The sequence below is a fragment of the Prunus dulcis genome, chromosome 1 (assembly GCF_902201215.1).
Source record: "Prunus dulcis chromosome 1, ALMONDv2, whole genome shotgun sequence".
NCBI classification, from domain to species: domain Eukaryota; kingdom Viridiplantae; phylum Streptophyta; class Magnoliopsida; order Rosales; family Rosaceae; genus Prunus; species Prunus dulcis.
The window spans coordinates 10,063,315-10,079,890 of record NC_047650.1 but is presented as its reverse complement, the minus strand read 5'-3'; the positions used below and the strand labels follow the sequence as shown (position 1 = coordinate 10,079,890).

General features: G+C 37.5%; 2 protein-coding genes and 1 pseudogene across 4 annotated transcripts; all 3 read right to left on the bottom strand.

The window, feature by feature from the left end:
* Window positions 1-1,564: 1,564 nt before the first annotated feature.
* On the bottom strand, window positions 1,565-4,243 carry LOC117623809 (protein DEHYDRATION-INDUCED 19 homolog 4-like). Of its 2 annotated transcripts, none has more exons than XM_034354802.1 (5): window positions 3,878-4,243; window positions 3,673-3,812; window positions 2,728-2,805; window positions 1,983-2,239; window positions 1,565-1,875 (listed from the first exon to the last, which is right to left on the bottom strand). In XM_034354802.1, the coding sequence occupies exons 1-5, from the start codon at window positions 3,969-3,971 to the stop codon at window positions 1,770-1,772; spliced, it is 675 nt and encodes a 224-aa protein (XP_034210693.1). In that variant the 5' UTR covers window positions 3,972-4,243; the 3' UTR covers window positions 1,565-1,769. The 2 variants fall into 2 exon arrangements, with proteins under 2 accessions (XP_034210693.1, XP_034210702.1); XM_034354811.1 differs by having other exon boundaries at window positions 3,902-4,221.
* Window positions 4,244-5,655: 1,412 nt separating this feature from the next.
* On the bottom strand, window positions 5,656-8,302 carry LOC117623797 (protein DEHYDRATION-INDUCED 19 homolog 4-like). 2 transcript variants are annotated; one of them, XM_034354791.1, is made up of 5 exons: window positions 7,954-8,302; window positions 7,743-7,882; window positions 6,823-6,900; window positions 6,078-6,334; window positions 5,656-5,970 (listed from the first exon to the last, which is right to left on the bottom strand). In XM_034354791.1, the coding sequence occupies exons 1-5, from the start codon at window positions 8,057-8,059 to the stop codon at window positions 5,865-5,867; spliced, it is 687 nt and encodes a 228-aa protein (XP_034210682.1). In that variant the 5' UTR covers window positions 8,060-8,302; the 3' UTR covers window positions 5,656-5,864. The 2 variants fall into 2 exon arrangements, with proteins under 2 accessions (XP_034210682.1, XP_034210673.1); XM_034354782.1 differs by having other exon boundaries at window positions 6,078-6,339; window positions 6,813-6,900; window positions 7,954-8,255.
* A 1,590-nt stretch (window positions 8,303-9,892) lies between these two features.
* On the bottom strand, window positions 9,893-11,384 carry LOC117615718 (annotated as a pseudogene).
* Between the last annotated feature and the right edge of the window lie 5,192 nt (window positions 11,385-16,576).

Sequence of the window (16,576 nt, the reverse complement as noted above, 5' to 3'; positions counted from 1 at the left end):
AATTCATTGAACCAACCTAGGTTACATTGTCAAATCTAGTATAGCACCTTCCAATTTCTGCATTTCTTTGTAGAACGAAAAATTCTCTCCTTTTAGGCCCCGTTTAGTTCATGAGAAATGAGATTTAGGGATGGGAAATCAATTGTTTTCCCATGTTTGGTAAGTCCATGCATTGGAAATCATTGCCTGACACATGGAAAAGTAGGGGAGAAAATGAAGTAATCCTCCCAACTTGGGTTTTGTTTTCCCTCTTCATGGAAAAATTTGGGAAAATGAGCTAATATTAAATAAATATTTTTTATAACCATTTTGTCTCCATTAACAATTTAGAATTACAATATATTATTAAATGCATTCTTTTTTTATTTGATTTAATCTAGGTATAATTAAAATTTTATACACACTTTATTTTTCATTCCTACTTAAAGAAACATGGGAAAAGAAATAAAGTGACATCTCTCGGTTACTTTCCTAGCATTACCAAACGTGAGAAATGAATTTTTCATTTCCCATCCCTTAGGAAATGACATTGGAAATTATTTCCTCTCAAATTCGTTCCTTGAACCAAACTGGCCTTACAGCTAGGGCTGGCAATGGGTCGTGTCGTGTCGAGTTCGTGTCGTGTCGGGATAATAAACGTGTCAAGAATGCTCAACCCGAACCCAACCCATTTAACAAACGTGTCGTGTCGAGTTCGGGTCGTCTTTTATCGTGCGAGTTTCGAGTCGTGTAACGGGTTCATTAAGAATAACATGCATGTTACAAAACTCACAACCGAAAAAATTGTAATTTAAATAAAAAAACAGAGAGAGTAGAGAAAATATAAGGAAAAAAAAGATAGAGAGAGGAGAGAAGAGTGAAGGAAAAGAAAGAAAAAAATAATAGAGAGAGAGAGAGAGAGAGAGAGAGAGAGAGAGAGAGGAGAGAAGATTGAAAGAAAGAAAGAAAGAAAAAAGAGAGATGAGAGAAAACTAAAGAGAAGGGAAAAAAAAAAGGAGAGGAGGAAAGGAAAAGAGAGAAAAAAAAAACAAAGAGGAGTAGAGAGAGGGAAAAGAAAGGAAAAAGACAAGAGAAAGAAACATTATAAATATCAAAAGGCATACCATAAAATCACAAAGTTGTTTGTAGCATGATGGATAAGATGTTTGAGAGAAATGAGGATGGTAGGGGTTCGAAACCCCTTGTGTGTTTGCTAAAGTCTCCATTTATGTTTATTTTTTAGCGGATTAACGGATTGTACACGGGTTGACACGATCCGTTTAATAAACGGGTTATATAGGTATTATAGCGAGTTAGTGGGTTGATCCGAAATTCACCCATTTATTAAACGGGTCAGAACGAGTTGACCCGAAATTGACCCGTTTTTTTATCGTGCAGGTTGAACCCGCTAATTTCTCGTGCGTGTATCGGGTCGTGTCCGAAATTGCCACCCCTACTTACAGCCTCACAGAATCTAGTGACATGAAAAGTTCTCCCCCATCCTATTTGAATTTTTTGATTACCAACTTATGATCAGTGCGCATTGATTCCTAGATAACCTTGGGCAAGTTATCAAGAACATGTAGAAAGCAAAAGGCAAAGTGAATAAATTATTTCATATTTCCATTATACACATAGAGCTCCGAGTACAATACGAATACATACTTGTTCTGATCTAACTATTACCGGTTGTTACATAAATAGCACAACTTCCCTCGTATTACTTGGGCTCTGCGCTCTGGTCCTAACTTATCAATTCCATATCTCTCCCCACTACACCCCCTTCAAGCTCATAAGTCATCAAGGATGGTGGACATCAGCAATCCTCGAACAAACTCACACTTCCGCCCCTTTTCTTCTTGGTCCTTATGCGATAACGGTGGTTGTTGCACGGTTCTGTCATCATTGACCACCCAGCGTTAAAACTCGATAGAAATCATAGTAAGTTCACCACATACAACAAAAACAAATAAATAGACGCAAAGTCATGCTAATGCTCATACCTTTCCGAGAACTCTTCCTTCGTGCTTTCCTTTACAAAAGAAGTTTCGACTGAAGGACGGGGTTGTGCGCTCACATCCTCATCAACTGTGGGAGGGTTATATATAAAGGAAGACAGCAAAGGATCAGCTTCTGTGTTTGAAGAAACAAGGAAAGAAGAACCTCCGAGAAGGGCTTGTAAACTCCCTTCTCGAAGCTCTTTCCTTAATAAAGAAAATGTTGAATTGGATCCCCTGCGAAATTTCCTCTTGCGCTGAACGTAATATATAGTCAAGGAACACATCACTTCATACTCCAGACTTCAAAAGGAAATATGACCAAAACATAAATAAACATGGGAGTGCAAGTTATCCAAGTTTTGATGCAATAAATGGCCATTCTAGAATAGGAGCGACTGGTGAAAACGAAGAGTCTAACAAAGGGAACAAGGTGAAGGTGATACTCAACAACACTGATGATAACTAGTCAGTGTGCTGGCCAGATACATGAAAATATGCGAGTGAATCTAAGATAAAGGCCATATTTTTAACAAAATAACCATTTATAACTGTCATACCCATATGTTCTGCCATTAAAATCAAATACAGCAAAAGCGGGCTTTTCTAAATCACACTTATTTCTTTCAAAAGTGTTCATTTGATTACAAATTCAACCCCCTAGATATAGATACAATAAGCATGTATGTAAATGATAACCAAACCAAGCATGGAAAAATTCAAAACTAAAGTGAAATTCACCAAAGGATATCTTTAACAAACTCCCATGTTGCGTGGTAATATGGCTCACAAGGTTTGCTCCCACCCTTTTGGAACAAACTGGACAGACCTGGAAGAAAAAAAAGCAGAACATTCAAAACAATAACAATAGGACAATAGGCTAGTTCATAAACAATACAAGAGAAAGGAAAATTATAAATCGTAACAATGGGCACGTTCATAAACAACCCAAGTGAACCATTCCTACCTTTTTATCCAATTTAAGAAAACAATTACACATGCAAGATTAACTATCAGTACATTAATGAAGAAAGATAACTACAAGGTTGACCTGACTAACTGCGCTCCTACAGACTAGCTCAAACCCATAGGTCACACTCAAGCCCATATACCAGTCTAGTGTTGAGCATACCACGCACAACACTAACAAGGAATATTCCTACATTGCCTTTCTAAAAGGCTTCAAACAAAAATCAAATACTAAGATGATTAACCCTCTTGTCTCACCATCATCTACCCCATGCACCCCATCACCAGTGACAAACCCACCTCAATGAAAGTACCTCTTTAAGTTGCAACTCAAACCTACTCAAAGGAAAGTCCAACTCAACCAAACCCATTCAAAACCACAGCCAAACGACAAAACCCAAGTAAACCACTAGCATCCCTTTGAATGCTATCACAATGATAGATTTCCTCCCCTAAAGTTCGCTCAATCTGTACGGAATCATGAGTTTCTTCGTAAATTATGCAAATAAAATGTTCCTTTCTAAGATAAATTGAGAACTGAACGACCATCAAAACGCTTACACTAACATTTCTAGGGGGGGAACACTAACATTTCTAGGGCAAAAACAAAAGAAAACCTTGAGAGCTCGTACTTTTCCAAATTTCTAAAAGAAAAGCCAGCTGGAACTAATCAATTAAGAATGCAAAACTTCAAAACTAACTAAATTCAAAAAATTGAATTGCATACCCCGTTCTTAGCCTCCACCGGATGTTCCTCATCGATGTGGCAACAAAGCCCAACAACATCAAAATCCTCGGCGCAAAAAGGGCACAAAAACTCGGCCTTTAACTCATCGTCTCCATCAGTTTCGTCGTGCGCAAACAGATCTGCAACAACCACAACCATCAGCACCAAACACATTCACAAAACACTGAAAACAAGAAAAACGAACCTGGAGTAGTTTGGGAAAAGTGACCGGATCGAGATTGGTACCGCCTCGACGAAGAGCTCGAGAAGAGACTGCTCCACGAATTATCAGACTCCATCTTGATACACAAATACAATTCAATCAAGGCGATGGCGAATTGGGAGCTCAAATCGAATTTGGGTCCAAATTTATATAACCCTAGAAAGATTGAAGACGACCAGAGATAAAGCGAGTGTGTGTGTGTGTGGTGCGAGTGTGCTGAAGCGACCAAGAAATAGCTTGAGAGAGAACACAGAAGACTCTCTACCGAACCTCCGGTATGGTTTACCCTGCTGTTATAGTCCCCGCGTGGCGGAAATAGCCCGCGGGTTTTTTGTTAATTTCGTAGATGCCCCTAACTACCTGAGCCATGCGATTTATAGACAGGTGCAAGGATTTGATTAGACAGATAGCGTGCGTGTGAATGTCATTCACACCTGTGGAGGTCGTGATTTTAGAGGTTTTTTATGTTTAATATTTGTGGCTTGACCCATCCCCTTGGGTGGCATGTTTACTTACCCGAAATAAATATGAGTAATGCTACACTTACCAAATTATTATCCTATATTTCTCTACTACATAATGTAGCATATTCATATTATATGCCACATCAATTAAATGAATGAAGTGTATTTTAATAAATAAAATTAAAAAAAACAGAAACTAGTATTTTACATGATGTGGTATATACACATCAGCTGTCACATCATGTGGTATAAAAAATGTGGTAAGACTAATATTATTCAATAAATATTGGAATTATTTTGATCATTCAGTGGTATGTTTACTTATTTTGAATGAATATTGGAATTATTTCGATTTTCGATTTGCCTTTACTCTATGGAGAATGTTAGCAACTTTCTCTCTAATCTTCTCTTTTGGATCTTCTTTCTTTTCCTCTGTGTCACTTTCCTTACACTTAAAACAATGTCATTAATATATCACACAAGCTAATTTTTATTTTCCAAATTTACCTCTATTAAATGTAGTGACTTTTTTTTTTCTTTTACAACAAACTAGCCTTTTTACATCTTTGTTTCCACCTTGTTTAAAATTTAAATAAGAAAAAAACGTAATTTTTTAAATATAAAATGTCTGCTTTTTTTTTTTTTGCCCCCAAAAGAAAACTAACGTTGCTAACATGCTAATTTTTTTTAACATACGCTTTATAATTACCGTGAATCTATTGTTGCTAATAAACTATTCTATCATTTCCTATTTTTAAAATCAATTTTTATTTGTCAATGGATATTGGTGAGTAGAGTCCTGGTAGAGAGAAACACTTGTGTGAAACATGAATAACATTATTTTGCAATCCCAGATCAATCGTGGCATTCCACACTTAATAAATTTTTCACGTAGCAGTCTATGATTGGTCGGATTCTGCTTGCGAGGACAACTGGAAATGTGAGTCTTTTATGCATGAATCTAATCTCGTAGTGTGGGCCAGTTTTAGACGGCATCAAAACTGTACTGAAATCCTAGATGAGTTTCTCCCACTCCTCCAATTTTGCCATCTGCTCCTTTCCGACAATCATTTCCATTTACGTAGGTTCATAGAACCAACCCAGGCTGCATTGTCAAATCTAGTCTAGCACCTTCCAATTTCTGCATTTCTTTGTAGAACGAAAAATTCTCTCCTTTTACAGAATCTAGTGACATGAAAAGTTTCCCCCATCCTATTTGAATTTTTGAAGTTACCAACTTATGATCAGTGCGCATTAATTCCAAGATAACCGTTGGCAGGTTATCAAAAACATGTAGAAAGCAAAAGGCAAGTGGATAAATTTATTTCATATTTCCATTATACACATAAAGCTCCGAGTACAATACGAATACATGCTTGTTCAGATCTAACTATTACCCGTTGATACATAAATAGCACGACTTTCTTCCCTCATATTACTTGGGCTCTGCGCTCTGGTCCTAACTTGTCAATTCCGTATCTCTCCCCACTACACCCTCTTCTAACTCATAAGTCATCAAGGATGGTGGACATCAGCAATCCTTGAACAAACTCACACTTCCGCGCCTTCTCTTCTTGGTCCTTATGCGATAGCGGTGGTTGTTGCACGATTCTGTCATCATAGACCAGACAGCGTTAAAACTCTATAGAAATCATAGTAACTTCACCACATACAACAAAAACAAATAAATAGACTCAAAGTCATGCTAATGCTCATACCTTTCCGAGAACTCTTCCTTTGTGCTTTCCTTTACAAAAGAAGCTTCGACTAAAGGATCGGGTTGTGCGCTCACATCCTCATCAACTGTGGGTGGGTTATAAATAAAGGAAGACAGCAAAGGATCAGCTTCCGTGTTTGAAGAAACAAGGAAAGAAGAACCTCCGAGAAGGGCTTGTAAACTTCCTTCTCGCAGCTCTTTCCTTAATATAGAAAATGTTGAATTAGATCCCCTGCGAAATTTCCTCTTGCGCTGAACGTAATCTGTAGTCAAGGAACGCATTACTTCATACTCCAGACTTAAAATGGAAATCCGACCAAAACATAAATGAACATGGAAGTGAAAGTTATCCACGTTTCGATGCAAGAAATTGCCATTCTAGAATAGGAGTGACTGGTGCAAATGAACAGTCTAACAAAAGGAACAAGTTGAAGGTGATACTCAACAACACTATGATAACTAGTCAGTGTGCTGGCCAGATACATGAAAATATGCAAGAGTGAATCTAAGATAAAGGCCATATTTTTAACAAAACAACCATTTCTGACTGTAATACCCATATGTTCTGCCATTAAAATTAAATACAACAAAAGTTGGCTTTTCTAAATCACACTTATTTCTTTCAAAAGTGTTCATTTGATAACGAATTCAACCTCCAGATATAGATACAATAAGCATGTATGTAAACGATAACCAAAACAAGCATGGAAAAATTCAAAACTAAAGTGAAATTCACCAAAGGATATCTTTAACAAACTCCCATGTTGCGTGGTAATATGGCTCACAAGGTTTGCTCCCATCCTTTTGGAACAAACTGGACAGACCTGGAAAAAAAATGAAAACAGAACATTCAAAACAATAACAACGGGCTAGTTCATAAATAATCCAAGAGAAATGAAAATTATAAATGGTAACAAAGGGCACGTTCATAAACAACCCATGTGAAGCAGTCCTACCTTTTTATTCAATTTAAGAAAACAATTACACATGCAAGATTAACTATCTGTACAGTAACGAAGAAAGACAACTACAAGGTTGACCTGACTAACCGAGCTCCTACAGACTGGCTCAAACCCATAGGTCACACTCAAAGCCATATACCAGTCTAGTGTTGAGCATACCACGCACAACACTAACAAGGAAAATTCCAACATTGCCTTTCTAAAAGGCTTCAAACAAAAATCAAATACTAAGATGATTAACCCTCTTGTCTTACCATCATCTACCCCATGCACTCCATCACCAGTCATAACAAACCCATCTCAACAAAAGTACCTCTAAGTTGCAACTCAAACCTACTCAAAGGAAAGTCCAACTCAACCAAACCCATTCAAAACCACAGCCAAACGACAAAAAACCAAGGAAACCACTAGCATCCCTTTGAATGCTATCACAATGATAGATTTCCTCCCCTAAAGTTCGCTCAATCTGTACGGAATCACGAGTTTCTTTGTAAATTATGCAAATAAAATGTTCCTTTCTAAGCTAAAATGAGAACTAAATGATCATCAAAACGCAAAAACACTAACATTTCTAGGAGAAAAACAAAAGAAAACCTTGAGAGCTCGTACTTTTCCAAATTTCTAAAAGCAAAGCCAGCTGGAACTAATCGATTAAAAGTACAAAACTTCAAAATTAACTAAATTCAAAAAATTGAAGTATATACCCCGTTCTTAGCCTCCACCGGATGTTCCTCATCGATGTGGCAACAAAGCCCAACGACATCAAAATCCTCGGCGCAAAAAGGGCACAAAAACTCGGCCTTTAACTCATCGTCTCCATCAGTTTCGTCGTGCGCAAACAGATCTGCAACGACCACAACCATCAGCACCAAACAAATTCACAAAACACCAAAAAACAAGAAAAATGACGCGAACCTGGGGTAGTTTGGGAAAAGTGACCGGATCGAGATTGGTACCGCCTCGACGAAGAGCTCGAGAAGAGACTGCTCCACGAATTATCAGACTCCATCTTGATACACATACACAATTCAATCAAGGCGATGGCGAATTGGGAGCTCAAATCGAATTTGGGTCCGAATTTATAAAACCGTAGAAAGATTGAAGACAACGAGAGATAAAGCGAGTGTGTGTGTGTGTGTGTGTGTGTGGCGGTGTGAGTGTGAGGAAGCGACCGAGAAATAGCGTGAGAGAGAACACAGAAGACTCTCTACCGAACTTCCGGCAGGGGTTAAGCTTTTTTTTATAGTCCCTACGTGGTGGTAATAGCCCGTGGATTTCCTGTTAATTTCGGGAATGCCCCTAACGACCAGAGCCATGCGTTTTTTATACAGGTGGAAGGATTTCAGTGGACAGACAGCGTGTGTGTGAATGTCATTCACACGTGTGGAGGTCGTGATTTCAGAGTTTTTTTCTTTTTCGATTTTTTGTTTAATATTCGTGGCCTAACGCGGTTTTTGCGGTCTCGCCTTCTCGCGCACGTTTTGATTAGAACTGTATGGGCCCCGCACGCTTTGGAGAAATTAGCGAAAATTGGTTTGGATTGGACTAAGTTATGTAAATCCAAATCCATTTGAACTTCTTTTGCTCGAAATTAACACTGAAAAGGGAAACAGGGAAAACCATTTTGATTCTAATTATGGATTAGTAAACACCCCATAAAAGAAAAATCATCTTAGATGTTTTTTCGAGTATAGAATGCTTTCTCTAATAAGGATGTCTTTATTTTTGCTCAACACTTTAATCCAAGGTGTACCATCATAATCATACTCAACACTTGGCACGTATCCATGAGTATAGACATGGTTATGCAAATACAAAGAAAATAATTAACTATGGTTATACTCATGAACATATGTCGAGTGTTGAGAAGGATAATGAGGATACATTTTAGGTTAAAGTGGTGAGTAAAAATATTTCCAAACTAAAAATCGTTTAGCTAGTTACTCACGTAATCATATTAGTTTAATTTAAAGAACTGTATTTTTTTCACATCTTGGATGATTTTTTCCATGAACGGCAGTTGAAAGATGGCCAAAAATTACATAAAGTTTTGAGCATTGAGTGATATTGTGGAGTAAGAGCATCTCAAACAGCCTCTTCAACACTTTTGGAATTCTAAAATAGGTGAGCCACATCAGAAAAATTCTCTCCAATAGCCTCTTCAACCTTAGCCATCAAAACGGCAACATCTTTCTCTCTTTTCATGACTGGTAAGTTGATTTTGGCTCTTCAAACATTTAATTTTATTTTGGAAAAACAAAACCTAAAAATGTTAAAAACATGCTCTTTTTTTTCTTTTCATATAATAAATACGTACATATTTTTCATTCTTTTTCATGATATTGCATTAATTGAATTGAAGAGTATGTTGAAGCAGAAAGTATTCAAGTAGCAAAGAAGACTTTTGAAATTGCTACTTAGGTCAACAAACTTTAATTTGAAAAAATTTATTTACTACTACTGCTAGAGATGCTCTAACCGTTCAAAGCATCTACGTGCTATCAATGTATTTCGTACTAATATCAGGTCAATATTGTTTCTGATTTAAAGCGGTTGTGTCCTACATAATTAGGAGATATATGATGTTTTAATTAATGTGCTAGTTGTACTTTGAACCTAAATCATTCCCTCATAACTAATTGCAGTACTCAAAGATTCTCAGACAATAACATTTCCTGTCTTATTACTGACTGCGTTTAGTTTAAAATAATAAACACTTGAAATCCCTCACGTGTATGATTCAATCACGTGAACAAATAAACCACATTCATTGCTGCAATCTCATAAATAAAATATGTCCACACTTTCATTGAACTAACCATTTCTGGGTTTTACACTCCAACAGTATCTACGAGTCAATGTCAAACAAAATCATGATCATATATGGAAACGAAATATGTTGTTTCATATCTCAAGGCAATTGTGATAATGCTGGAGCTGGACAGAAATTACCCGAAATGATACACAAACAACCAATTGCCTACATAATTACAGTGCTACGGAGGAAAACAGGAGCAGAAAACGACCGCATGCTTGCAGCTTCAGCTCTTCTTCATGTTCTTGTTCGCGTAATGTTGCAGGCCGATGCCTTAAAAGTCCTCTGCAAAAGGTCATCGACACCAAGCTTCAGGTCAAAAGTCATGTTGGGAAGTATAGATGATAGCACATTTACATCTGACATGGCCCTGTGATTTGAACCCTCTAGAGGGATCCTATAGAACTCACGAAGTCCCTGAAGTGAGATCTTTGGAAGAGCCCTTGATCCTGTCAATAGTACCAGAAATCATTAATCTTGTAAAAGAAACTGTGTTCTTTCTTTTATTTTCTCTTCTTTCCTACATTTATAGCTCTTACCATGTAATTTCCTCAACTCTCGAGCCAGAGCAAGGGTGTCAAGAAACAACCAGTCAGGAGGAACATCAAATTAGCAGCATCTGAATTCCTTGAGCAAAAATGGTACATCGAAACAGCGTGCATTGTGAGCTGCAAGTATAACATTGCCCTCCGGGTACTTGGCGGCTTTTGATGTATTCGACAAGACAAGGATTGGAATCAACTCCGCCATCCTAAACAAGAACTTGTAATCAGGTATTGCCTAATGCCTACATTAGCTTAGTATTTCATCAACTAAATTTACAAGTAACTACCAGTACTCATGTTATCCAGCACCTTAGAAGGTTTAGTCATATTCTAACAACTGTACATGTTCTCAAAAAAAACAAAAAAAAAACTATACATAATAACTTCCTGCAATGCCTGACTAAAATAATAATGACAGGAAATTAAAAGGCCTTAAAAGAACAGCATACCTTGGGACACCTGAATGTGACACCAATACCATGGATATGAGAATTTGGAACATGTTGTTCGGGGTTTACCAGGGTTTGGAAACAACTGTTCTTGCCTCCATGAAGATCCCGGACTGCAATTTCAACAATCCGTCCTTCCTTTCTGGAAAGTCCAGTGGTTTCAAGATCCAGACCAAATACTTTCACAAAATGCTTTAAAAATTCGTTGTCCAAAATCTTTGCTGGAGCATCAGAGTATTGTATGCTTCTGAAGCATTCTAAAAGTGGTTGACTTATGGTGGTTATTGTTGCTCTTCTGCCTAAAGATGTTAATCCAAGAGAAGGTAACTGAAGTCCCAACTTTGGTATTTGCAAGTTCGAATAGCACATGGAGCATGTCCTCATTTTTCCTCAGAAACAGAAAAGGAGTTGTATGCCATTAACTTGGTCATGGTATCTATAACAAAAAGAAAAAGGAAAAAAAGGTCCAGAAATAAAGAATGCAGAGCGAAAAGAAGCTAAATGCCTGATTGGTTGAAAATGAAACTACCATTTGCAGATACGTAGATTTGCTTGAAGCTGAAAACGGGCACTTGATCTTTATAGGAAGTGGGTGTGGAGGGAGTGGAGGGGTGGGAGAGGTTAGTTTTTTCATACAGTTTTTATAAGGAGGAGAATGTGTGGAATGAGCAGCAATTGCGGAAGGCCTCTTAACACTACCACTCACCGAGTTGTGCGCGCTAGCCTTGCCGTTTTCAGTTTGGTGCTTCACTATTTTCTCATGGTATCTCGCGCTTTGGGCCTCTTTGGGTTCCTGCTTGAATCTCTGGCATGGGCCATGGCATCTAACTGTTCTTGGTTGGGCTTCAAAAACTTGAAGTTTGCTATTATTCTTGTGGGCCTGTGCTCATCTTGAGATGATTTCTAGCTCCATGAGAAACGGACTTCTTGAGTGGTAGGTTTTTATTTGGTGGGCTCATTTCAATGCTCCTTTCTTAGTCCACATTATTTAAATACAAACGATATTTAAGATATGGAAATCAAATCTAGAACCACGAAGGGCATGAGTAAACGTCCCTAATCATTTAAGTTACAAATTTCTTATAAATATTTAATATGATTAAGTGCCACCCATAAATCCCCCAAGCGGATTTAGGTTGACCCAGGCCATATAAATAAAAGTAGTCGTAACATTTCTTCTTGTACATTTCAAACTACAACCCACTAGTGATCCTCAAAATGCATGACATGTCTAGAATCATTGTGTGTTGATTTGGGTCATTGTGACCTATTCGGTCATTTGGGTAGCATGAGGTTGAGTGGGTATTTACAAGTGACTATAGACCAAATCAAGTTTATGGATGATTATGGGTTAAGGCAGAGCTCAAGTAGCTGCATATATCTCCGATGATCACCAAATGACTCAGATGAGCCCAACGTCCCCCTACTCAGATTCTGAAATTTGTGAATTTGTGATGGTCTCTCGTGGAAAGTGGGACTGAAGATTTCGCAGGTGGTGCTTATGTTACAGTTACATTACATGTGCATACTCATCCTAGGAAATTAAAAATAAACCACTCCATGTGCACGACACGATGGTGTATTCTTGTTGTTTGCTATTGGGGCCACCCTTACCATTTAGGATGGATTATGATCACTTTCAATTATATCTACAATCATCATGCATGCATAATTAATGCATTTTTCTATACTCAAATAAATTGATACAAAAGACATCGAGGAAAAGAAGAATTCGAACACAGGACATTAAATGTACGGATTATTATTCTTAACCACTTGAACTGTAAATTCCGTATTGTAACCCGCAATTGCACCAAAAATATGAGAAAGCATATGAAGTTTCGTCCCAGTTGTTGGACTAAACGAAATACCCAACTTGGCAAAAACGATCTTAATTATAGAAATGGCCTGCTGGTGACAACACCCCATTTAAACAGGAGCTTGTACCCCAAGCATTAATTAATTCCTATAACTTGTAGAGTGGCCAAGTACCTTTTTGTTATTTTTTTCTGCTGTTTTAGACATTGTCATGTGAGAAATTAATTTCCTGCAAGCAATCGCAGATATATAATGGACCTGCCACATGAGAGAACAGCGTACGTTATTCCCATCATTCATAACTTAAAAAAATAACACCCCCAACCCAAGTTGCTAGCTTAGAGAAAATTATATGCTTCCTCTTTTATTTTATTTTCCATTTTCTCCCTACGTTGAGTTTATATATGATGAATGTTCTCTTACTATATATGTTTATTTATAAAAATGAGTATTAAAATTATTTCAATTTCTGATTTCTCATGCGTTTACTAGTTCATAAGGAATCAAAAAGTATGTGATTTACATGTTAAAATATGTAATCAAATACTCTCGAAACTAGAAATTAGATATTTGATCCCATTATAATTATTCATTAATTCCCTTTTTCTTAAGTTCTCTGATTCATGACTACTTTTTTGTTTTTAATAAATAAACATGTCCTATATAATAGTCAACATAATCGATGATTCAGTTCACGGCACGTCACGGTAAATGGGATGGTAGTGGCAAAGTTTTTAACTTTGTAATCTGATTTTCATTCTTGGCGCTGGGTGTGGCTGTATCTTCTAGTGAATCAAACCTTATAAATAGTCAACTCGGGATTGGACTGGATGAATGGATGGACCTACTACTTGTTTGCTTGCTTGCGAGGCTGGCAAAGGTGGGGGCGAGCTACTACTTGGAACTTATCTGTGCTAAGCCAGAGAGAGAGAGAGAGAGAGAGAGAGAGAGAGAGAGTTTTGTGCTAAATTTACTTATTTTTGATATCGTAAGGGTTTCTTCTTTCCCCTTTGGCCGTTGATTGCTTTCTTGCTTGACAGGTAATCTCCAACCTTTCACTTCAATAATTCTTCTGATTCACAATATTTTTTTGGATCCATCTCTGAACCATTGAACAAGAAGTTGGGTGTCGGGAAGCAGAGCCTCCAGTACTGCGACGCGTTGGTCTATCCTTTCTTGTATAATTGCAATTCCTAATGTCACCAAAAATGGCTTCAAAATAGACGGGACAGCAACCCACCTGTGACTTTTTCTTATCACCATCCTAATTCAATTTTGGAATTCAGTGTTGCAAATTGTTTATTATTAGTTAGGCTTGGGAGTAATATCGAGTTTGATTGGAATATTTATTGGGTTGAGAATTGACGGTTAGCCCGTTATATTATAATCGTTCTAGTATAATATTGGTGCACCTTAACAAATGTATCTTATAAATGTAGTGTGTGAGCCCAATTTGGGTACATCTTTGAAGGCTTGGGATTTACCTAAAACCCTACATGTGTATTACTATGTATACAGCTACTGGGAGATTCATGCTCTCATCCTAATCTGCAATTATTGTGATTTTTCCATATATGTTTTTATGACTTTTTTTTATTTATTGAGAGGAGCGATTACATGGATATTAGGACTCCTACTCATACTCCAAACAACTACATTAGTGAGTCCGTTGCAAATGCTCCAACCAATTAGATTTATTAAAATAGCTAGATAGCACAAGGGGTTTGTAGTTTAGTGTTAAGAGCAGTTACTCGTGTATTTACAATTCTTGTTCGCATAATATTTGCGTTCGAATGAAACATAATCAGGTACGCTTTCGTAACATCAATATATATATTGTTTTACATGTCTATGTGATGACCATGATTATCTTCTATAAATTGGTTACATGTCTAAAAAGTTATGAAACAACCGTAGACAAAGTTTGAGAAATATATGCTCAACGTAGACTATAGAATCTCCCTCTCAAATACACAAATACACAAAGCAATAAAAGTCCTCCAATTTTTCAACCTACTCAAATCAGATGCATCCAACCTTCTTTTCCATCACCTAAAAAACAAACAAAACCCTAAACTCTGGCTAGTGACAGCCGATAGGGACGTGTATGAGAGGCGCACGTACGTTATGAGTAGGCCCCATACTCTTTTCATCACTGATGAGGTGTGCGGTGGGGCCCAGCCCAATGCCTTGCCTTCCCGCGTTGGCCCAGTTCTCCCGTTAACGCCTTGGCCTTTCCTTTTTGTACAGTCCCGGAGCGGGTCCCTCCAGTTGCACTAGGGACACCACCACGTGTCCGTCTGATTTCCCGAGTCGAAACGAACGTCGTCCAACACGTCTCGTCTGCGTTTGCCTTCGTCCCTGCTGACGTGGACTAGCCCAGAGTGGGGCCAGTGGGCCCCGTGTCGAGTCATCTCAGTACTTGTCTAGTCTTCTAGGTGGGTCTTTTGAACTCGTTGTTCGTTCATCATTGGTGTTGCTAGCATAGCTAGCTGGATCTTTGCTGTAAACTTGGGATCAAAATCTTGCAATTTCAACACAAAAACAAAAACAAAGTAGACCCTCAAGAAATATTTATAAATCTTTTGCCAACATCAAACGGTAGGCTAGAGAAATTCTTGCATGTTCAACATAAGAAGACAACTAACTTCCATGTGTTTAAAAATTACAGTAAAATTGATAGCATTGATTGGCAGAAAAATTTAGTTTAAAAATAATATGTATTGTTTAGGAGTTGATAATTAATTGAACGACATTGCTTTTAGCATTACCATGTGGAAAAAAAAAAAAGCAACCCCCAAAATTATTTGATTTGCCAACTTAAAAGTGGTAAACACAACCAAAATGGTTTCAATGATGTTGGGAAAGGCATGCTCACAGGTGATTTTTTTGATAGTGATTACAACAAGCAAGTGATGTTAATGTAGCAACAAGAGAACATGTGAGAGGGAATGGGTAAGCAAGGACACAAGCCTTTTTAGTCAAAGAAAATGACAATGATTGTTAACAACTCAAAGGAATATACAACAATGACACCCCCAAAACTTACAAAGAAAAAGAGAAAACTCTCCCAAAAACAAAAAATTACCACTTTCCCATTCGTTTTTCACATCCAAAAGGGAAAGCAATCAAGTTAGAAAATTTTGTCAAGATCACAATTTTTAAAAAAAATCTCGCAAGGCGCATGCTAAGGGTAAAAAGAGTGAGGCCATTATCATTCATGTTGTGTTGGGTGTGTTGCTTGGGACTTGGGATATGGCACTCATGATTTAAGTGGGCAATTTGGCAAAGGAGATAGGGAAAGTTAGTAAAAGTAGCTTTGGACTTTTTCTCCAAGTTCCATGAGATGCCACATGGCATAGCAGCAACAGCTGCTCCAATCACCTAAAACCCACTTAGAGGGGAAAAATTTAATTGCAATAGGGATAACACTATTTTTCTATTTTGGTTCAATAATATTGTGGCACGTGAAAGTATTGTCACATGTGTAATAACATTATTGACCGAAGATAGCATGAAAGTCTTTCTCCACGGAGAGAGAAGCCATTTGCATGGCATAGTTTAATAGGCGAGCGTGAAATAATCTAAAGGTTTGGGGGGTTACACATAATATTCCATATTTTGCCTTAAAAGCATCTCTCTAAAACTAAACCCATGAAAAGCTAGAACCAGAAACAATAAACAATTATTATTAAATCATTAAGTTTGAGGATTTAAATCTTGGGGAAAAGCCCAAGCTTGCCAGAGCTTTAGCCAAAAAGCAACCACTCGCAGTTTCCACAGCTTTCATTGGCTGGTTTTTCTTGGGGTTTGAGACTTGTTGAGAGCGAGAGTGGGGTTTCTTTTCTTTTTGCTTACAAATTAACACAGTTTTTTAAATTAAATATATTTTCTGAGGGCGAAATTGAAAA